Source organism: Ostrea edulis, chromosome 1 (assembly GCF_947568905.1).
Source record: "Ostrea edulis chromosome 1, xbOstEdul1.1, whole genome shotgun sequence".
Lineage (NCBI taxonomy): Eukaryota > Metazoa > Mollusca > Bivalvia > Ostreida > Ostreidae > Ostrea > Ostrea edulis.
The window spans coordinates 11,809,774-11,833,935 of NC_079164.1; the positions used below are offsets into that span (position 1 = coordinate 11,809,774).

Genomic DNA, 24,162 nt, shown 5'->3' on the forward strand with positions numbered 1-24,162 from the left:
TCAGTACCCCCTCTAGATCCGCCAATGTAATGTACATGCGTTTGTTGCACATGTAATTTCTGCATATCTAATTGTGTTTTGGTCGACCAAAATACTGAGTAAAGTTAATAAATAAGTAGATCTAAATAAGCAGAGGACTAATATATACAGAGTTTGTTATATCATGACCCAACATTGCCTGTGAACAAAATCACACAATGGACACATAAATAAAATGAGTGACTAAAATTATTTTGCAGTCACATTAATTGCAGAAAAATCCCTTAACTGGCACTTAATTGCAATCAGAAATAGTAAATCCTTATACATCGTCGGATACCCACGGCTGATCTACTCTTCTAATCATCACTTGTGAAAAACAGAAGACGAGATCAGCCGTGGGTATCCGACGATGATCCTTTTATTGACGCTATGAATTGTGGACCGCAACCTGTGTTCAGGGGGAAATAACTCGTGCTGCATTGTGAAAAATGTATCCCATTTAGAGGTCTTTTTATTCAAATATAACAATTTTTACCACGTGCCTTTACGGAAGCTGCCAAGATCAAACATTTTCCCGTGCAATGTCACAGAAAAGAAATTATATTGAGTCGAGGCGAAGTATATCGATTGATCGGACAAATGTAATTTTGTATCGATCGATCTGACAGGCGTAAACTGTGTCATAATTTAGGTACAAGATGCTATTAGGCCAAATAAAATTATACCTCTGTTTCCTGTTACCCCACCGACTGATGCCTTGACTGGGCGAAAATGTTGTTAAAACAAAAAGTCCCCGATCGACCGGGAAATCGGCAATCACGGTTCCGAATTTGCTTGTACTCAACTTCCGGTACATTTCAAGGGAGCTCATCAAGGTCATCATGGCTGCCCACATGTCGGTGAGCAGCCTGTTTGCTCTTAGGTTTAAGAAGTGCCAGCATAAAGATGAAAAGTCCGTGCTTAAGACGGTTGAGGATAGAACGACACTTGAAGAAGTATTTCAATCTGATCATGGGGTGTTGCCCAAAAATTGCAGTCTTCTTGTCAAAACATCGGTAGATGACCATAATATTTTCGATGTTAACCCAAACCTGACAATTGCCGATATTAACCGGTACTTCAAAATGCACGAGCAGTAATTAACTGCGTAGAATGTAGAAAGCCTCGTGTGGTCTACAGCAGGAAAAAGGTAATTGTTACTTAAGAATAAGAGTCTAAATAAATTAATTTGCGGAAATAGCCAAAACAAAAATTTCTGCATTTGAGACAGTTAAATTTTCAATTTTCAAAGCATGAGGCTTGTTCTAGTTTGTAAACGATTGATACTAGCCTGTAGTAAAATGTGTCTCATTTGATTTCAATAGTAAAGTTTACAAAGGTCTTAATAAAATAATTCTTAGATTCTCATCCCCACCCACCTTAATTTTAACTCCCCTTAATGAAATGCATACCTGTTCCAAATTTTCAGAAAAATTAGATGGGAATTTAGGGCTTTTTTCTTCATTATGGTCTAATGTTACTTTTTAAGTACTTTAATGTAAAACGAAACTTGTTTGTTGACTTTTTCAGCTAACAACAAAGAGGCAGCTATGCAGTCTGGCTGTTGCCATCACATAATTCGACTATACATGTGGGACAATTATGCTGCTAGATGAGCATCACATGTATAACATGCTAACTACACGGATGAACATTACCTGTCAGAGTCCTATTGAACTACCCTACTACACCGCTGCCTTAGGACCAGTTGATGTCTGTGCTCATTGTGGCTGCACTGGGGCAGACCCAAAAACAGAACTTAAAAAACTGTACAAGACCGTCCTGCCTCTATGTAATGAATGTGAAAATGATGGCAAAAAACCTGTCGTGGCCAGATTGTACGGCAGTTCGGAGTGACTTTTGGATGTTGTTGTTGATCTAAAGTGTCCTTTAATGTTTATAAATGAATTACAAACTGTAATGATTGTTTATTAAAAGAAAACAAAACCAGTATTAATTATTTTAGCACTTGTAGAGGACTGTGTGTCTACAATTCGTACAACACGCTCCCTGATTCAAAAAAAAAAAAAAAAAAAAAAAAAAAAGCCTACCTACCTACCCAATTTTTTTCTGACATGTAACAGGAAACAGAGATATAATTTTATTTGGCCTTATATAGATCACCTATTCGCGAGGGATTTAATTCCGCGTTAATCCACGAATCTTGCAATCGCGAATTCAAATATCGTTTATTTCTACTTTTGCAAGTAAAAATTTAGGCATTACCAACTGTCACAAAGGTTTTTTCGTGGTATACTAGTATCTACCGTAACATACAGAAGTGCCAGAAAACGTATTAAAATGTCTTTATTGCCATAACGTTACCGTCCCGTGGGGATCCGGGGGGTTAGAATAGGTCATCAGTATTCCTTGCTTGGTGTAAGAGGCGACTAAATGGGACCGCAAAAACCGAGGTCCCGTGTCACAGCAGGTGTGGCACGATAAGACCAAAAAAAATAAAATAAAAATACATGTATGTGTGTTACCGGTTACCCGACCTGCCGAATTCCCAACCCTAAACTTTTTTTTTCACGAAATCGGTGAAAAATTAAATATTCCGGAAATTGTATCGTCTTCTTTCCCGAAACGTCTCTTTTATTACGAATCGTAATGCGGCGCACTTGTTGGCAGCAACGAGTTTGCTGGCCGTGAGGGTTAATAAATTAAATGCCAGCACCTTAAAACAGATAAAAACGCAATATTGTGCATTGAGAACAGGAGGTCACTGTTAAATGTTTTTACTGAAAATCATGGAGTACTGCCGAAGGGCTTTGAACTGACGGTATCCTGCAACACCGTTCTGACCGATACACAGAATAGCACATCATTCGATGTCCAACCAAATATGCTGATTGGAGATCTGACCGCTACCTTCAACATAAAATGTTTGGAGTTCACTTGTTCAAAACAAACAACAACATTGAATACACAACCTTAAGTACACATAATTCAAATCTGACATATCTATTTTCAAAAACAAAACAACAAAAACAACCTACCGACCCTATTTCAAAGTCTCATGTAATAGGAAACACACATTCTTTTGGTCTAAAGATTTCTAGCTCAAAAGCCTACGTGCCGAGCATAGGCCTAAATTTCGCAGCCCTTCACCGGCAGTGGTGACGCCTCCATATGAGTGAAAAATTCTCGAGAGGGACGTTAAACAGTATTATTTAATCAATCAATCAACCATAACGTTACCTGTGCAATCAGTAATCGATGCAAATGAAATAGATTTATATTACAGCTAAACACAATTTAATGAACGTATGCACAAAAGATTAGGCATATAAAAATCATTTGCAGCTACGTGTCTTTTACGCACTTTAATTACATAAAGTTAACCGCTACCCATACAAACAACCGTTAAGAGTGTCACAAGCCAAGCAGTGAGGCATGAAATGGGTCAGTCCAAACCCCTCAATTAATTTATAATTAGTAAAGAGTTTAGGTTCTTTATTTCCTTAAGCTATACAGCTCATTGGTCATAAATACAACATATTTACAAAATATATACAAATAAAACACACAGTAGAGGGTGAGTAGACATCAAAATTTGAGGATATAAAATCAATGCATTTCAATATACATACATGAATAACAATGCGCGTAAATAATATGTCGTTGCAAGTACAATATTCCATAAATTACATAAAGATCGTAACTTTGTAGCCTGTTGTAGGACATTTCCTAAATTATTGAGTTCTTTTGTATTATTTACACTAAGAAGATTGACTAATTTGAAGACACTGGGTTTCTTGTAATACATTTTTTGTTTGTTTGATATATTTAATTCTTAAACCGTTATAAAAAGGACATTTTAATATAAAATGAAATTTGTCTTCTAACTCATTTAGGTTACAAAATGTACAAATCCTATTACTTCTTGAAATATTTTTATGCCTGTCCTTCTCAATGTTCGAAGAGTGTGAAGACGTCCGAAATTTTGTTATATATTTCTTTCCATTTGGGATCAATTGATTTATTAAGATAGTATACTGTAAACAAAAATTATCAATAAGGTGTTGATGTAAAAAACATTTTGGTGAATTTAAAAAAGACGAAAATATATTTTGCATATATATATCTAACAATTTTTGTTCAATTACCTTGTATGTCTTTTCGTATGTCCTGAAGAAGAGACGACCCGAAAATTTGACAATCTGGTTGTTCGCGTCGTTGGTAATTTCAGTGCTTTGTATATACATGTATATATATATATATATATATATACATGTGCATATATATATATATATATATATATATATATATAGTCTGTTAACTATGTGCAGCACCGCAGTATATTACCGTACATCAACATTTAATGCTTAAATGCACTACCTGTTCGTGTTGTAATAAATAGAGAGGGAGAAAAAACTTGGCTTTCACAACTTTTCTCATGGTCTTTTAAAACTAACGGAACTAAATCGCCCAGGGGCTTCTTTCGGTTATACAAACTTGTTATCACAAGTCTTTAAATGGAAAATATCTGTGCAAGTTGTACAAATAGAAATGTACTCTTTGTATTATTGCAGGAAAATTCTCTCTCTTTCTCTCTCTCTCTCTCAAGAGTAACGTCTCTATAAGCACATCCCCCCAGACGGTAAAACTTATTTTTAAACATGGTACATCTGTATCTTCTTATGCCTGCACTATCTTAAACCAATCCGTCTGTGTAGATTTCTTATGTCTGCACTATCTTAAACCAGTCCGTCAGTGTAGATTTCTTATGCCTGCACTATCTTAAATCAGTCCGTCTGTGTAGATTTCTTATGCCTGCACTATCTTAAACCAGTCCGTTTGTGTAGATTTCTTATGCCTGCACTATCTTAAACAAGTCCGTCTGTGTAGATTTCTTATGCCTGTACTATCTTAAACCAGTCCGTCTGTGTAGATTTCTTATGCCTGTACTATCTTAAACCAGTCCGTTTGTGTAGATTTCTTATGCCTGCACTATCTTAAACCAGTCCGTCTGTGTAGATTTCTTATGCCTGCACTATCTTAAATCAGTCCGTCTGTGTAGATTTCTTATGCCTGCACTATTTTAAACCAGTCCGTTTGTGTAGATTTCTTATGTCTGCACTATCTTAAACCAGTCTGTCTGTAGATTTCTGATGCCTGCACTATCTTAAACCAACCCGTCTGTGTAGATTTCTTATGCCTGTACTATCTTAAACCAGTCTGTCTGTGTAGATTTCGTACTTTCTTGTCATTATAGTATACAAAATGTATCAAGAGGTATTTCGCTTAATGTTGATTGAAAGATATACAAGACGGTAATGGGTATTCCATAGAGTCTAGGGTTGCGTTCAGGATCGTAGCAGATAGGCTAGATATCTAGGTATATATAACGCACCGTATGAATTAACGATTGTTATATCCCCACGTAGGACCAGTCTAAATGTTCGTTCAATTTCATAGCACTATCTAGTCACTACGTAGCACTATCTAGCCACTACGTAGCACTATCTAGTCACTACATAACACTATCTAGCCACTACATAGCACTATCTAGCCACTACGGAGCACTATCTAGTCACTATATAGCACTATCTAGCCACTACATAATACTATCTAGCCACTACATAACACTATCTAGCCACTACATAACACTATCTAGCCACTACATAACACTATCTAGCCACTACATAACACTATCTAGCCACTACATAGCACTATCTAGCCACTACGGAGCACTATCTAGCCACTACGGAGTACTATCTAGCCACTATATAACACTATCTAGCCACTACATAGCACTATCTAGTCACTACATAACACTATCTAGCCACTACGTAGCCGCTGTCCCCCTTCCTTTCTTTTTTTTTATCTTTTGTTTGTTATATATACTTACTTTTCTTTCTTTCTCTTTCAAATTGTATAAATATTTTTCAGTTTTTATTTCATTTGTTTTTTCTTTTTCTTGATGTTTATTCTTTCTATATGTGTGGATATGTGCATCTGTATGTGTGCATATCTCAAAACTTTTCTGTCTATTTGTATTTTTATTTATATATATGTGCACGTTCATGTGGGTGTTCTCTGATGTATATGCTATATATTTGTATATGTGTGTGCCTTGTATTTCCATTTCACACTCGACCTTGATGTAAGAACAGGGCTAAAATAGGTTATGCCTGCTGCCCGATCCCATTCACTTTGTGAATAAAACATAGTTTAAATTAAAAACTACGTAGCCGCAACGATCTTGACCACAGCCCTATCATTGGAATTTCTTTGGCATTTGATCTAATTCTTAATTTCTGGTAGGGTAATTGATTTTAACTTGTAGAATCGTAGATGTGTAGTAAGATTTCGGATATGCTGCATTTGACCTACATTTCCCGGATGGGTGACCAAGTTAATTTAGATGACAGGACTGTATGATCTAGAACGATGAGACTTACAAGGATAATATGAGTAAGGACGAATAACACCAAATTTGTTTCAGGTTCTGTAATTGACATATATCTAAGAAATTAATTTCATGTTTGAAAAGTATGGGATGTAAATAGCGACGCGTCACGCGGGGTCGTTAGCGCTTCGTGAAAAGTATGCCGATTCCCAGCCGTTAAAATAGACCTTCTATATTTATCAGTAGATTTGTATTCATACGCGGGATTCATGAGATTGGTTGGTTTATTTTTGTTGGTTTTAGGTCACTTGAGTAAACTCAGCTGACCTATTGCAATTGGCCTGCGTCCGTCAAGAACATATTTAACTTCTTTTAACTACCATTCCCATTCTTTAAAAATTTGCTGAAGCATCTTTTTGGACAAGGGGGCATATATTCGGGACTCCTGTGCCCTCGGTTTTAAGGGCGGAGCAAAAACTCAAAACTTACAGCCTTTGAGCAGGGAGGGACCTTTATCGTGCCACACGTGCTGTGACACAGGGCCTCGGTTTTGCGGTCTCACCCGAGGTCGCCTCTTGCGACAAGCAAGGGGAACTGCATCGTCAGAAACCCACGGTCGGTCGCACTTCTTTTACCTCCAGTGGGACACAACGGCGATATTTTCGCGTAGCTCATTAAAATGCATGACCTTACGTGAACTATCGAGGACCATTGAGAATCACCGTAAGTATTCCCGGTGTGTGTTTTGTGCCACTATCAAAGATCGGGGTTACAGGGCTCTGTCCTCAAAAACTTCACTTGAAAAGTACACCTATGCTCTAGAATGCCTAAACTTTTACCCAACTAAATAGATTAAATCGGGTATGCAAAACCAACGAGTTAATGATTATGAAAGTGGACTAGATGAAGGAGGAAAGAGATAAGCTGTTAGGTATGTTTATATTTTAAATAAAATTAATTTCAAAACAAACTGTCAAAGAAGTTGTAAAGCATCTCGCCGAAAGCTTTGTAACTTGTCCAACTTAAACGTAGTCAAAATTTTCGCTTCGAATGCCACATTTTTTATGCTCCCCAACAATGGAAATAAGGAATTTTTTCATTGGTTGAATAGCGCAATAAGGAATGGTAATGCAACCAATCGCATAGAGAAGCCGAGACACCTTCCAGCGAAAATATCGGTGTTGTGTCCCACGGGAAGTAAAAGAAGTGCGCCGACCGTGGGTTTCCGACGATGGGGGAACTGAGGACCTATTCTAACTCGGATCCCCACGGGACTCCTACTTTCAGATCCCATCTCAGTTTCTTTTATACCTTACAACACTCTAATCTAGATCATTATATATTCGTGAACAACAATAAACAAACCTAACTCCAATGCTGTATCTTCTAATCAATGGAAATTACATGTATACCTAAGCAATGCCCACATTTCAACAACAACAAAAAAAAAAAAAAAAAAAGAAGAACAAAATGGAATCAATACTTGAAACCATTTTTAGTATGAAATTCAAATGCTTTATTGACGACTACCAAACATCATAAGTATTAAAGAAACATATTCCAAACTTATGTAACACGTACATGTATGTCTAGCCTTATCTAAGTAAAGTGAGTTAAAATAAAAGTTTTAATTATTAAGTTTTGCTTATGACTACAACAACTCAAGAAAAGGTAAAGGTTTTAAGGGAGTTCATAAAGAATACTATTTCTAATATTGAAAAAGCACGCATCCATAAGTTTGCCCTGACGTAGTGTTGTAGGTATTGAGGTACCTTGCAAATTCTGCACGTTAACACTTTGTGCGACAAGGTCACAATCATTAGCCAATATTTTTAAGAGTACCTGTGCAATATTTACTTATTCAACCTCCAGAGGCTGACATGATTATGCATGTAACACACTCATTTATTTGAGCAGAGTCAAGTAGAGTTTCATCATGAGCACAAACATCTCGGAATCACTCTGTCTTCAAAACTATGTTGGTGAAATTGTAATAAAGCCTATAAGAAAATAGGAATTCTAAAAAAAAAACACACAAAAAAAACCAAACAAAAAACAACAAAAAAACAACAACAAAAAACCAACAACTGTAACATGAAAAACACTTTCTAAATTACATGTATATAATTATATAGCTTTTATAAGACCATACCTAGAATATGTAGTTCAACTCTGAAATAGCTACAAGGAATTCGTTGTACTTATATGTACTTAGAAATAGTGTATATATGAACCACTTGATGAAAAACGTGATAGGACTAGTCAATTTTGTAACCATGTATAAAATTCTTAACAATTTAGCTCCAGTTTACCCGACAAATACAGTACCAACAACCATGTGCCACTTCTAATAATGACACATTACTCTTCAGATTACTATCTACTTTTTTGCAGATTTGAATTTTGTTTTAATCATTTCCACCACAAGCAGTTCGCAGATAGAATTCAATAAGTAGTGCAATAAGGGAAACGACACCAATTACTTAAAAAAAACCCTCCTATTTCCAAGCAGAAATGTGACCTTAAAAACGGAGGTTCCGTGCCGCGGTAGACGTTGGCACGTTAAAGAGCTCTCACTGCTACGGCCGTAAGCGTAAGTCTAAATCTGTGGTACGTCGCCTACAGCTGGTGACGTCTCAGTATGAGTGAAAATTTGTACGTGATACCGCTTTTATTCATTTTGCTTCAAATTACTATACAGTCATTGAATTGTAATACGAAATTGTAGCATTGTAAATCAATAATATAATTATACTATTTTTCTAATACCATGTGCATCTCATAATGCGATTACATATACATGTATATTATTTTTATTTGTAATTCCTTCTCCTCCTATCTTCTCCTGTCCACTCACCTGTTGTTTATCTTATACAATTTTATATATTGTGTATATACATGTACATGTACTAGATGTATTCCGATGAGTTGTATAACTCAAGGACAATAAAGAATTGAATTGAATTAACAATGTAAGCGATAGAGAGTTGCATATGTAGCGAAAGTCCAGCATACTTCAGAGAAATGCAGAGCGTTCGAACATCACCATACAACATTCGCTCCCTAAACAATAACGCTAAAACACTAAATGTCCCTGCAGTCAAACGCAAAACATTTGCTTCAATGTCATTTGCCATGTCGGGACCTACCGTGTGGAATGAACTTCCAACAAACATTAGAGCAATCAGCATCTGTAATATTTTCAAGCGCCAACTTAAATCGTTGTATTATATCAGTGCTTTCAACTAACTTATTATTCCTTCATGGACATTGCTATGTTGACAATCAGTCAAATCTAATGTTTTAAATTTGTGTATCTTTTAATTTAATTTGCATGTGTAACAGGAAAGGGAGAAAATGCAACGGACCAGACCGGGATTCGAACCCGGGCCCCCTGAATTCTCTAGTCAGGTGCTCTACCAACTGAGCTATCTGGCCACCTGTGATCGAACCCGGCTGACCGCTACATTCCTCCCTCCTTAAATATCTTCACACTCTGAAGATATCAACCCAGGATCTTTATTCCCTGGCAGGCATTTTCACCTGTCAGTTCCAGAGGCTGGTCACGGTACCAAATGTAACAGGAAAGGGAGAAAATGCAACGGACCAGACCGGGACTCGAACCCGGGCCCCCTGAATCTCTAGTCAGGTGCTCTACCAACTGAGCTAACTGGCCACCTATGATCGAACCCGGCCGACCGCTACACATGTACAGCGCCATTGATTGCATTTTGTTTGTAAAATTGTGCGCTTTTATAGATTTTAATAATAATAATAATTTACATTATGATACTAGTATTATGCTTTCTCCGTCTTTCACACACTAAGGAATATTCTATTTAGTCACTTATACATAATATGTACATTGTATGGCATTGTATGCTAGTATTATTCAAAAAGAGAAGTTTGTCCAAGTTTTGGAATTGGCTATAATCCCCAAAATAGGTTTAAATTCTATAATGCTATACTTTGTATATAGTAGCTCACCAAGCTAGTATGAAAGAATCCAGGGTTAGACCCCAGATTGCTCAATACATTTTTGTCTCTTTGCATCCCATGGCGATCCGGATTAGAATAGTCATCAGTACCCCCTTGCTTTTTAATGGGACGGTCCTTCGGATGAGACCGATTTATTGAGAGGGACAATAAACAATATACCGGTATAATCAATCAATCTAAATGGCAATAAGATATGTTCAACTCAACCAATATACTCACTAGTTTACCAAAACTGTTATACATGTATATGCATTCCTGTGGTGGTTTAAAGCACTGATTCTGTAGAAATAACGGACCATCACCAAGGAGATAAACATTTACATTATGATCACTTGCATGTCATATGTAAGGGGTTATAGTAATATTCGTGTCAAATGACCAGTACCACCTTCCTTGTTTTTACCTACTCTCGTACCAGATGATGGAGCAGAGTATGAAAACAAAGGAAGACATAGTGAAATAATAAATATCCAGCCGATTGGAAAAGCTTGATAGACTCATTCATATACTTCCAGTTCCTCGAAACGTCCACGTGTGTGTGTGGTGAAGAGCATCATCCTGGTTTAATTAGCACAAATATTAAAAGAAACAAACTATCTCATTTTGTATACAAGTTTTTATTGGTTAAACAGCAGCTTGTAATTAACAGCAATTAATCTTTGTTCCTAAATAACGTCAGGTAAGAGTGATTACATGCTGAACAGTCTACTTTAATGGTCGATGAAAAGAATTTCCTTGTTTTATTGTCGAAAGTGTATACAGGTGTTTAAAACCAAACGACCTCCGCCGAGTTCCTCTCTCTCTCTCTCTCTCCATATACCCAGATTGCGCCAGAATTAACCTATACATGTACTAACATTTATCATGACTTTTTTCTTCTCTTGTTTTATGATTATTTTCATTAGTATATATGTATTTTTGTATCTCTTTTTCCCCATACATTTGATCTTGTTCACATGATATATCTACCTGTTTTTAATTCACTGTGACCTTGATGTAGAGAGAGTGAGGGCTAAAACAGAATATGCGTGTTGCCCAATAAAATGTTGTTTAAATTGAATTAATTACCTGGACCGGCTTGTATCTTTTGTGAAAATTAGAGCAAAATTTATGCTGTGATTGGTATGTGACCTTGTCCACAAATTAAATACACACAAACTGGACCGAAAACACTATTTCCTTGATGAAGACAATATTAATACCCCCATGCATGGATTCTCATACCATCTTATCGATACTTACCGGTGGTTTACAAACCTTACATGGCTAAGACTCTGAAAACAACACATATACATGCGTCTTGTCCGTCTTCTTTTGTGGGGATCCGAGTTAGAATAGTCCCCAGTACTCTTCTGTCCTTGTCGTAAGGGGCGACTAAATGGGGCGGTCCTTCGGATGAGACCGCAAAAACTGAGGCCCCGTGTCACAGCAAGTGTGGCACGATAGAGAACCCTCCCTGCTCAAAGGCCGTAAGCACCGAGCATAGGCCTAAATTTTGCAGCCCTTCACCGGCAATGGTGACGTCTCCAAATAAGTGAAAAATTCTCTAGAAGGACGTCAAGCAATATATAATCAATCATCCTTTTGGAATGTTTGCAACATTTTAATGCTTCTTGGAAAAAAAGTCGATCAATTTCATCAACTGCTTAAAAGAAATACTTTCCTTGTGTTCTTTCACTGGGGATTACAGAGGGACTAGAGACTGTTTAGATTGGCATACATCTTTACAGGTTCCGTAGCCTTTAAACCCAAGAAACTGAGCAGAAGAATTCGGACTTAGTGCTGTCTGAAGTAGCAAATGAGAAGTTCCAGAGCTAACGTCGATAGCGATGTACAGTCTGTATATGTTTGTACTGGTATCATATAGAATTGTGCTTCCCTCCGTTTGAAGAATTTAAATTTCGTATACTACCATACATATACAATGAGCGTTACGTGATCAAAAATAAAACGATTAGATATTCATATACTAGAGGAAATTAATGTTTTCATTAGTGGAAGATTAGAAAGTCTTTTCTTATAAAGTTTAATTTACAATAAATGACACATTTTCATTTGAAAAATTCAGGTTGAAAACTGTAAATCCAGCGATCTGTGATATGTTATTTCTTTAGTATCTCAGAAATATCAACAACTAGCGCTCGATCCTGGAGCATATCCTGTGGGGATCCGGGCTGGAATAGGTCCTCAGTACCACTTGCTTGTCGTAAGATAAAATGTAAAACTTATACGGTACCAATTTTGATGCACCAGATGCGCATTTCGACAAATAATGTCTTTTCAGTGATGCTCAAGCCAAAATTTTGGAAATTCGAAATAACAATAAACTTGTAAGAGCTAAAAGGAAAACTAGAGTGCCAAAAACTGGAGCCAAATTCGTCCAAGGATAAGAGCTATGCATAAGGGAGATAATCCTTAATTTTGAAAAGATGCGACTAAATGGGGCGGTGCTTCGAATGAGACCGTTAAAACCGAGGCCCTGTGTCACAGCAAATGTGGCACGATAAAGACCCCTTCCTGCCCGAAGGCGCCGAGCACAGTCCTAAATTTTGCAACCCTTCACCGGCATTTATGACGTCTCCATATGAGTGGAAAATTCTCCAGTGGGACACTAAACAACATACAATCAACCCCGAGCATATATCCAAACAGCATCCATATATCCAAACATCATCCATATGCCAAAGTTGTGATTACATGAATGTCATTGAAAATTACATAAAATCTGTGTCTTTTGTCTTTTAAAAAGAGCGTTCTTGCATAAACAGATACATGTTCTAACAAGGCTTTTAACTGATTTTATTCAAGAAATAATCAAATTTTGGTCAGTGGTTTAATAAATATATTTCAAAACAAAATTGAACGTAAAATGGTAGAAAACAATTTGTCAGTATTGTTCACGGAATGATTCCTGAGAAGGCTATGTAATGGTACGGATGTCTGTTTATCCAAGTCTAGACAAAGGTGAAATAACGTTGCGTCTTGATCTGCGCAACGGTGTCCATTTTGTATCCTGCGCAACTTCCGTACCACGTGTATGCTTTACACACGGGCTTTTCTTTCAATACGAAACACTTTGATCCCATAATGTTGAAATAGATCTTGCCCAAGAAGTTGGCATTTGGCGACAAGGACTGCTGAAGACAATTGCGAAATCTGAATTGAAAGCAAAAAGAAAATAGTTTAAAAACACTTGACAATACATACAATTCGTAGAATTATAATGGCGAGTGTTTTGTTTCTTAAATTTCGAGTTCTCAGTAATTGTGTTCTTAAAAGTAATTTTGTATAATTTTAGCACTGGGTAAAATGTATTACATGTATAGATAAGATAAGTATGCATATAGATTTAGAGGTCTTTCTCATAATTTTCTACAATTTCATTTATATATATATATATATATATATATATATATATATATATATATATATAATGTACCGTAATGACCCGACTCCCGCTGTTTTATTAAGTATGGAAAAATAAAGGATTTGAATGAAAAATGGATAATTAGCTAGTGAAACTAACATAGAATATACAAGGCACACCTAGGGTGTTTCTGTCTGAGCGGGTCCATAGCAGCACAACAGAAAACACCTACAACTAAGTATTCATAGCACCCAACCATCCACGAAGATTAGCAGGGTCTGACTCAAATAGAAAAATATTAATGTTCTGAATGTGGATGCTCCTATATATTTTTATGTCACCAATCATTAAGTAAGGAGGAGGGATGCATAGAAATGAGCCGTTTTGGGGTTTTGAAGTCATACATGATATTCCTCTTTGATGATGGAGTTTCTCAAATAAGAATTAACATTTTTGTTCGGTTAGATTTTTATTTGTTATGAAATCAAGACCGTAAAAGTTATGTTCCCAACCCCCACCTGTTTAGTAACTGTGACGTTCTTTGGGCATCCGTGTAGAAAGATTGACAGATTTAAAAGTCAGATCTGTTGTCAGGTAAAACGGGAACACTGTGATATAAAACTTATTTAAATCGCATAATTTAGAAAGTCTTTTACATAAAACAAACAAGTGACAGTTTCATATCAAATTAGACACGAGACGTTTTTTTATGTTCCTAATTAGACTGTATGAGATGGACAGCGTTGTCGGTTTATTGCACCTCAAGCACTTTATAACATCTTGACTTCGTCGAACTCGGATAGAATTCTTCTTACATTATTTTCTCTATTGTAAAGTGGAATTTCATTTACCTGAAAATACTCGTACATGAATGGTTTTACGCTGCTGTCAATTCTTATTCAGGCTTCATGGTGAATGGGAAAAAAGATTCAAATATTTAGGTCTACAAATATTTATTTAAGAAGATTACTAGGTCGAGATGCTCTTGTTCTGGGTTTTTTTGTAGAGATTAATTGCTCAGATATCAACAGTTGCTTTTCTCGTCTTTCGAATACAGCATAAAACAGTATTTAAAGTGACAGAATTTCTGACAAAACGATATTTAATCAGTGTGCCCTATTCTTTATGATAAGAAGGTTTAGTTACAAGTACTGTGTATGATCAGACTATTTGAAAGACACCTGCAGGGGAAAGTTTGCTGGGATCAGTATGCATGTTAATTGGCTCCGCAGACTTTATTTAAAACACTTTCCCTTTTTATAGTTCACATTTTTTTTTTTTTTTTTTAATTATGAAATGCATAATCCATAATTTATGCCTTATTAAACAAGCCCTATGACAGAATCGTTCCAAATGCAACTAATTTGGAATGAAATTATCTGGGACAAACACCGTGAATTTCAAATCAATTTGCAATGGAATTGGAATTTTTTTTCGAACATTTGAATAGATAAATGTCCAGACGAAGGCTGGCCGAATCTACACCAGCTATGCGTTTATTTGACTTCTGTGTGACCAACTGATTGTTATCAGAAGGTTTCGTGTAAAAGATTGAACTGAGGATCAAATAAATTCACCCAAAGAAGGCTATCATTAAAGTTGATTAATACCCGGGAATTTTAGTCCGATCCAAACAAACCCAGATCTTATCATCGCCATGACTTACTGCATAGAAGAAAACTATAAATGATGCGTGGCCACGAGAAGACTGAGGATTAATTTATTTTAAATGCCAGAAAACTCATAATTACTGGTCTTTTTGAATACTTGACATGATCTTAAAAGGATCTTCGCCGTCCCCTTCAGTTTTCTGGATTTATTGCTCACTACAAATTCAAATCTGTTCTCCTCATTTATGTCAAAACCGACAGAAAACAAGAGAACCCATATAAATAGAACCTCAACAATTACATGTCTATATGCGTTTATCTGCGTACGATTTTCAATGAACAGTTAGTTTACGAGTAGGAATTTTCTCATCCATCCTTCCGTTATGGGTTAAATATTTCCATTCTCTTTTCATAATATATTAATGATAATGCAAACGAAACGGAAATTTCAATTAAACGTCAATAATTTTTTAATAATTCATTGTTAGGAATTTTGAATTGCATGATATCAAAGACATTCCCAAGCACCTCACGGTTGACTGAACTCGGTCATGCTACGCGTTCCCGTGTCCGCGAGACATCGATACAGAATCCAATTAGCACGTGCACGGATACACGTGACGGGATTCCATGCGTCTCAGACCTGTTGGTTATCCGTCTGGTGTCTGGTGAGAATAGTCCGATATTGAAATTCGTTTCTCAGATTACATAAAGGTTGCCTAGGCTACATGTACCTAAGAATTCACACATCAGGACAGTGCAGATCGTAGCGGCTATAGCCTAGGGGTTAGGTATGGTCGTTGATTTGGGCCATTTTGCAAGCAGTCGTCTTTTCGTTATTTTGAGGCGAAAATATTGCTAAATATCTTTTTGTTGTCTTTTCGCCTCGAATTAACAGAAAGACCATAAAGTAGAAAATGGCACAAATCAGCCACCATACCTAGTCCCTAGGCGATCTTTAACGCAGCTCTGTTACTCTTGGCTGATATATTTTGTGGATTCGTAAGTTCGGTTAAGTCATGACCCTTGAGGTTCAGATGGGTTATGAAATGGGTTCAAAAAATTTCGTGGAGATTTAATTAGAGGTTAAACATCTTTTGAAGAAAAACAGGGCCAGGTTTGACTCAAGTTAGCGTTGTGGCCCATGGGCCTCTTGTTTGACAAAGTGGTGGTGTCTAACTCTAAATTCACTGTATTATCCAATAAAAGAGATGTGTACTGTTATTCTTCTAATACTTATAACATTTATATAATGATATATATTTAAATAAAATGATGAAAATATTACTGAAAATTGGAGGTTGCGTTTCTTTTGTATGTCAATATATATCCACCTACTTGACAGTAAAAAGTTAACTTTAAAAGCCCTTACACACGACGGCAGATATAAATGGAAGTAAACATAAAAAGTTCATTCATCCCTTATTTAACTAAAAGAAGAGTCCTTACGCGGTGGAGTGGTCCTTCCGTAATGGAGAATCCAAATTTATGCAAACGCTTTACGACTAGTTATGAACTTGGTGCCAGCAATGAACAACTTGAAGTATTTGGAAGAAGGCATAATCTTGTTAATTTCGTCGCTGCACAATTCCAGTAACCCGATTTTTGTCGCATTTATTTTCCTTATGCGCAAGAATCCTTTAAATTATTTTCTGACAGAAAAGAAAACTTGCATAAAGAGTTTGTGTCTAATGACATCCGGCGGGTTCTGTCAGAGGAAGGGGGAGGTTAGGGATCGATCATAATTAAAGGAAAACTTAGCATGGTTATGAGGGGTCTGTGTGGTCCTTTTTGTCTAGTTTTTGTGCTTCATCGAGAATATGCGTCTCAAAACCGTAAATCAATCTCTGGAATTGGACACCATGTTCTGCAATATGTCGTCAAGAAAAACGCGGCGTGATTTTTCTTTTTGTGCAGAATATATTACTTTGCCAAAAAACATTTCCCGACCCGAAGAGAATTATAATTTTGCTCAAACTTTAATCTCACGCCACAATAACCCCATATCGAGATCAATTATACGTTTTATGAGTAAACCGATCTGAGGATATGTCTTGTTGATGAATTCGCATTATACATAAATATATTATTTGTATTGTATAACAACGGTATTAATTCTGCAATATGTCAATATCTTTGAGAAAAATTCATGAATGGACCCTGCTCGTATTGTGCATTTTATTTTTGCTATTCAATATCCGAATATTATGCATGGGACAAGAAACCCTGGACTTGAACTGGTGAACCCTCGTCAGTACATGCAATTATTACTGCATCTGTGACCATGATAAAGAAAAATGGAATCAGAAATACGATATACCGAGGTAGAGTAGCGTGCGACGAGGCGACAATGGAGATGTCATCGGGTCAATATTTGTCTGTCACTTTACATACAGTTCACAAATTTCTACTTTTTTACACGTCTATCTAATTGTTGACGACCTTTTTTTCTTGACGTTGTTCACGCAATTTGACCTGGTTTCTTTATGTTGGGGGGTAAGACCTCCCCTTACACCTTTTTCTCACCGATTTCACGTTCATGACTCAACGAGGATAAAAGTACTTATTACTAATTCATAGATTCTAATGGATTTTGACAACATCAAATGCGATATTTACAGATCGGAAATAAAACTTGCACCTACATGTCTATTTAATCAAAAAGACCACGTAGTAAGTAGTGAAAGATAGGAGAAAATGACATTATGTATCAAATTAATCACTGGCAGAGACCAAAGAAAATGTCCGAAGTTAAGTAAACGCTACTTTAATAAGCTTTATATAAAAACTGAGGTTTTCCTATTTTAAAAAGGTATATTTAAATACATGGCCGAGCTTGAGGGCATAGATTTATTCTTAAAATTACATAAATTGGACAAAAGTTTAAGTGGTATGACTTTATCGAAATGCTATTACGTTGACCCTACTTTGCTGCAAGCATTGTGTGCACAGCACACATTAAAATCGGCTTAATGAAGTATATGACAGGGTTCTCCAAACAGAGGTACAGATTATAACGAGTTTTAAAATTTAGAAATTCATTCACAGACCACCTGCTCAGATTAAATGTGAAGATAAAGCAGTTTCTTTGATCATTTTAGTTCCTGTTTTTGCGTTATGTGTAGTTATGGATGTCGATTTTCTGATGAATGTTCCCAATTTCTTTTAAGGTTATTTAATTCTTCAGTCAACCATTGTTAGATAATCACTTTGAGAAAAATTCTCATATCGTAGAAGAGTTACTACATTTAGATCCGTCCATGGTTTATTTTCCTGATTCTAACTTCCTTTCTGTGTTTTTTTTTTCTTTTCAAAACTATAATTGGACACAGAAAGAATGAACTGTCGTGTGTTTATGTGTGCTTAAAATTGTTGTGTAAATTCCTTTTAGGAATTATAAGTTTTGTCACTGTTCATTATCTTCACCTTTCACTATGCACATTTATTAAACACAAATACAAACTTCAGAGAATCTGAATATGAGATAGCTAATCTGCAAGCGAAATGTTTTAAGACTGATTGTCAGTACATGGGAAAATATACATTCTGCTGTTTCCCATCCAATCGGTTTTGCGTCTGAGCATAGTTTCTAAATCTAAAATCTCCGCTTTGTGGATGTCAAATTAACTCTGAATACTTACTCTTCGTCGCATTTACAGTGTAACACTGCATGGAAGCGGTAGTTGAAGTAGTGGAACTTTTTGGTGAAGGGCTCAATGATGAGGGGACAGAAGTCATGGTCCCTGCAGCAGACGTCCAGTTCATTATCGTCGCCCAGCTCCTCGTACTCAGTCGCTAACTGTCCCCTCCCACACCACTTTGTACCGGGGTACATCAGAAAGCTGGCGAACAGGGAGGACCGTTTTGTGCGTCCACTTCGTTTTATCCATCCCTTGGGGATCCGAGAAGAATCGTCAATTTTCACCGGAATGTTTTCTTCCTTTGGAAGACGATGAGCTCGTTTGATTTTGTTTGCGATTCGGTGGCAAACTTTAGTGTCATGTCTAATTTTAATTAGATTTCTGAACTGCTTCAAAAACTTCCTTCTTCGAAAAAATTGAAGAGCACTTGCGTTTGTGGGATCTGCCGTGGAATTATACACAGAAAACACGTTGCCTTCCTCTTTTCGGTAATAAATTTTAAAGTCGTTGGCAAAATCTTGCACAAACTGTAAAATGGTACTGTTGTTGACGCTGAAATCACAGTCTTTCACAACACCATTTTGGGAGACCGTCTGTATTAATTTGGTTCCATCCGTAATTTGATGCAATTTTGTTTCATAGATGGAGTTTAGAAAGGCCGTGGTCTCCAGCATCAGGATACCTTTGAACGCAATCCGAAGCTGTCGGTCATGTCTTGTGCTGTTGTATTGTACACTCACAAATTTTTTGTTCACACCGCTATTGATTACCGACCATTTCCGGCCATCAGAATATTGTATCGAACACAGAAATCCAAAACACAGTGCCAAAACTCTTTCCCAGAAATCTTTAAATTTCATAGTCGTTCATTGTACGGAAAATAAAAATTTTCTTCGAAATTTATTAAATTGTAATTGCTTCATTTAAACGTCCGATTTACACGCGGAAAAAACAAGGGGGAGACTGGGGAACAGTTAGCTAGATGTCCTGTCTTATAAGCGCTTTCCACGACTGACTTACTTTCAACAAAAGTTCCGTCTCACGCCACGATCGGCTGCTCTCAACGATAGCGGTCTCTTTTAGTTCCCAGCCCCCGACAGTAAAATGACTAAATATTAAATTGTCATATTTGATTTAGACCAAAAAAAAATCTATGTCGTCACGGTGAAGGGGGTAATCAGGTGAAAAAATTTCTGTGTGGTGTTTTTCTTTTTGACGACCGAGTAGGTTTAATTTTGACACATTTGAAAAAATATTTGAATTAAGTGCTTGGGAGAATAGCGGACAAATAAGATGTATTGTACAAAAATGATTAATGTCAGCCCTGTGAAAATTGAAGTGCAGAGTGATGAATAATGTGATTAATTTCTTTAGTCCAAACTATCCTTTAATATCTTGTAGAGTGTAATCGCACGTGCATATGAGAATTATACTGTCCGCATATACATACCTTCACGGGTTGTTTTTATTTGCGCTTAACGACAAATATAAGTAATAAGATATATGTACAGGAGGCATTTGGAATATCCATGACTCTTAAACAATGGGAATCAATTGTCTCGTGTAGGTTGCAGACGTAACTCACCGACCAATTAAAATGGCATAAACATTCGTCCGGTGTACTTTTGCTGAAAGTATTGTTTTAATGGAGTGTCGGATAAATTACGAAGAGGAAATTTTCCTAATTACGCGGTCATTGTAATTAGCCATCATTGGGCTTGTTGTCTTCCTTTTACGTGACTGCGGTGGTTATGTAATAAGCGGTCCTATTTTGTACTTTTGTATAATAATGTCTCGCCTGAATCGCCTCATATATGTCGTTAGTCGCTTCAAATCGCAACACAATACGTCTAGAGACAATTTAATAACAAAAAGTTGATACAGCTGCATTGAAATAATCATGCAAACTAATTTCTCACAGAAATGTATGAAAATTCCACTCAAGCCACAATCAAGTACCGTATAGCCCGTATAGCTAACTCTCAAACGTTAGATTTTTTTTTTTGATTTTCACTTATCATGTTCATAAGAAATTATAGCGCGATTTTGAACCGTGAAGTTAAGTTTTCTGAAAATAATGAATAAAACATAATTTGCTTCATTTGTATGTACTTGTGGCGTGTTTGTCGAGGACCCATTACCATGACATGGTCTGAGATACGTTTACGGGAGTTTGTTGAAGGAATGATAAATATAAATTCTCTACAATATTTCAAGGGTGGTGGTCAAAGAATTTATTTAGATGAAGAATTGTCTAAGGTGCATGGGGCGTTTCCTTTCGTGACTATTCCTATCGACACAGTTTGTAAACCACTGAGTTCAGCTATGATGGCAGTGGTTGGACTTATAATCAAGTGGAATACAACACTGAATTATATTGGTTGAAAATAAATGAAGTTCAGGAGAAACTACAATTTGTCAATTTTCAGTAGCATGATATGACTTCATTTTATATGAACTGCAAAAAAAGAGCTTTTCATTGTCCATTGTATGTATATAAATAGTATTCGTCTAAATATATCAAGGAGGGAATTTTAATGTGTTTTATTTTCAGTTTTGAAAAAAATGGTATACTGTCTCACAAGAATGACCGATCTTTACAAAATTTTGATTATCCCTGAGTCTTGGATTATGACACCAAATTTTGACATCCACACAGTTAGTTACGTACTTAATACCAAATCACATCAACAACATAAAAAGTACTAAATTTCATTCCAGTATGAATTAGTCAATGGACGAAATAAATTTTACAACAATTGTTTCACATTACATCCATGATATTATTTCTATACTGTTATTAAAAAAAGTTACAATTAGGTCACATTAATGGTGTATTACTAAATGTTTGTAAGAATTTCCCTCCCAGTACATTATTTCGTACAATACGTTATCACAGGTAACTGTACGATACGCTATCACAGGTAACTGTACAATACGCTGTCACAGGTAACTGTACAATACGCTGTCATCGTTAACTGTACAATACGCTGTCACAGTTAACTGTACAATACACTGTCACAGTTAACTGTACAATACGCTGTCACAGTTAACTGTACAATACGCTGTCACGGTTAACTGTACAATACACTGTCACAATCAACTGTACAATACCCTGTCACAGTTAACTGTACAATACGCTGTCACAATCAACTGTACAATACACTGCCACAGTTAACCGTACAATACGCTGTCATGGTTAACTGTACAATACTTTATCACAGTTAACTGTACAATACATTATCACAGTTAACTGTACAATACGCTGTTACAGTTAACTGTACAATACGCTGTCACAGTTAACTGTACAATACACTGTCATGGTTAACTGTACAATACGCTGTCATAGTTAACTGTACAATACGTTATCACAGTTAACTGTACAATACGCTGTCACAGTTAACTGTACAATACGCTGTCACGGTATACTGTACAATGTCACGGTGTACTGTACAATGTCACGATGTACTGTACAATGTCACGGTGTACTGTACAATGTCACGGTATACTGTACAATGTCACGGTGTACTGTACAATGTCACGGTATACTGTACAATGTTACGGTGTACTGTACAATGTCACGACATACTGTACAATGTCACGGTATATTGTACAATGTCACGATATACTGTACAATGTCACGATGTACTATACAATGTCACGGTGTACTGTACAATATCACGGTATACAGTACAATGTCACGGCATACTGTACAATGTCACGGTATATTGTACAATGTCACGATATACTGTACAATGTCACGATGTACTATACAATGTCACGGTGTACTGTACAATATCACGGTATACAGTACAATGTCACGGCATACTGTACAATGTCACGATATACTGTACAATGTAACGGTATACTGTACAATTTCACGGTGTACTGTGCAATGTCACGGTATACTGTACAATGTCACGGTATACTGTGCAATGTCATGGTATACTGTACAATGTCATGGTATACTGTACAATATCACGGTATACTGTGCAATGTCACGGTGTACTGTACAATGTCATGGTATACTGTACAATGTCACGGTATACTGTACAATATCACGGTATACTGTACAATGTCACGGTATACTGTACAATGTCACGATATACTGTACTGTGCAATGTCACGGTATACTGTGCAATGTCATGGTATACTGTACAATGTCACGGTATACTGTAAAATGTCACGACATACTGTACAATGTCACGGTATACTGTACAATTTCACGGTGTACTGTGCAATGTCACGGTATACTGTGCAATGTCACGGTATACTGTGCAATGTCATGGTATACTGTACAATGTCACGGTATACTGTAAAATGTCACGACATACTGTACAATGTCATGGTATACTGTACAATGTCATGGTATACTGTACAATGTCAAGGTATACTGTACAATGTAACGGTTTACTGTACAATGTAACGGTTTACTGTACAATATCACGGTATACTGTACAATGTAACGGTTTACTGTACAATGTCACGGTATACTGTACAAATGTCACGATATACTGTACAATGTCACGGTGTATTGTACAATGTCACGGTATACTGCACAATGTCACGGTATACTGTACAATGTCACGGTGTATTGTACAATGCCATGGTGTATTGTACAATGTCACGGTGTACTGTACAATGTCACGGTATACTGCACAATGTCACGGTATACTGTACAATGTCACGGTGTATTGTACAATGTCATGGTGTACTGTACAATGTCACGGTATACTGTACAATGTCACGGTATACTGTACAATGTCACGGTGTACTGTACAATGTCACGGTATTCTGTACAATGCCACGTATACTGTACACTACGTTTTATTGAGCATAATCGGGGGGAATGAATATCTTCGTAAAATAAAAAGGAAAGATATCTTGGTCCAGTACCAATGGTTAGGACGCTGAGTTTTCGGAAGTGGGAAGCACAGGTTTGATTTTCGATCCCGGCGTCACGTCAAATCAGAGTGGTGACGTCATCAAGTTTCCGGTATTAACAGTGAAAATCACGGGTACTTAGGAAGAGAGGTACGATAAAGAATCCTCACTGCTACAGCAAGCGGCATGCATAGGTCAGAAGTCTACAGCTGATGACGTCACTATGTGAGTGAAAACTTCTCGAATAGGACGTAAAACAATATATAAACAATTTTTTTTTTTTTT

General features: G+C 36.6%; 1 protein-coding gene and 1 long non-coding RNA gene across 2 annotated transcripts; one reads left to right on the top strand and one right to left on the bottom strand.

Moving 5' to 3' along the window:
• Positions 1–843: 843 nt before the first annotated feature.
• On the top strand, positions 844–1,974 carry LOC125664092 (uncharacterized). The gene is made up of 2 exons (XR_007365714.2): positions 844–1,171; positions 1,552–1,974. It is a non-coding gene; the product is annotated as an uncharacterized LOC125664092 (long non-coding RNA).
• Positions 1,975–13,150: 11,176 nt separating this feature from the next.
• Positions 13,151–20,330, bottom strand: LOC125664091 (uncharacterized). Its single transcript, XM_048896634.2, has 2 exons — positions 18,994–20,330; positions 13,151–13,531 (listed from the first exon to the last, which is right to left on the bottom strand). The coding sequence occupies exons 1-2, from the start codon at positions 19,851–19,853 to the stop codon at positions 13,330–13,332; spliced, it is 1,062 nt and encodes a 353-aa protein (XP_048752591.1). The 5' UTR covers positions 19,854–20,330; the 3' UTR covers positions 13,151–13,329.
• Between the last annotated feature and the right edge of the window lie 3,832 nt (positions 20,331–24,162).

Excerpts from the sequence above, each read along its gene's own strand:
- LOC125664091 (XM_048896634.2), bottom strand. The coding sequence starts at position 19,853 with ATGAAATTTAAAGATTTCTGGGAAAGAGTTTTGGCACTGTGTTTTGGA. Across the intron at positions 13,532-18,993 it reads CACTGTAAATGCGACGAAGA|ATTTCGCAATTGTCTTCAGC; the intron begins GTAAGTATTCAG and ends CTTTCAATTCAG.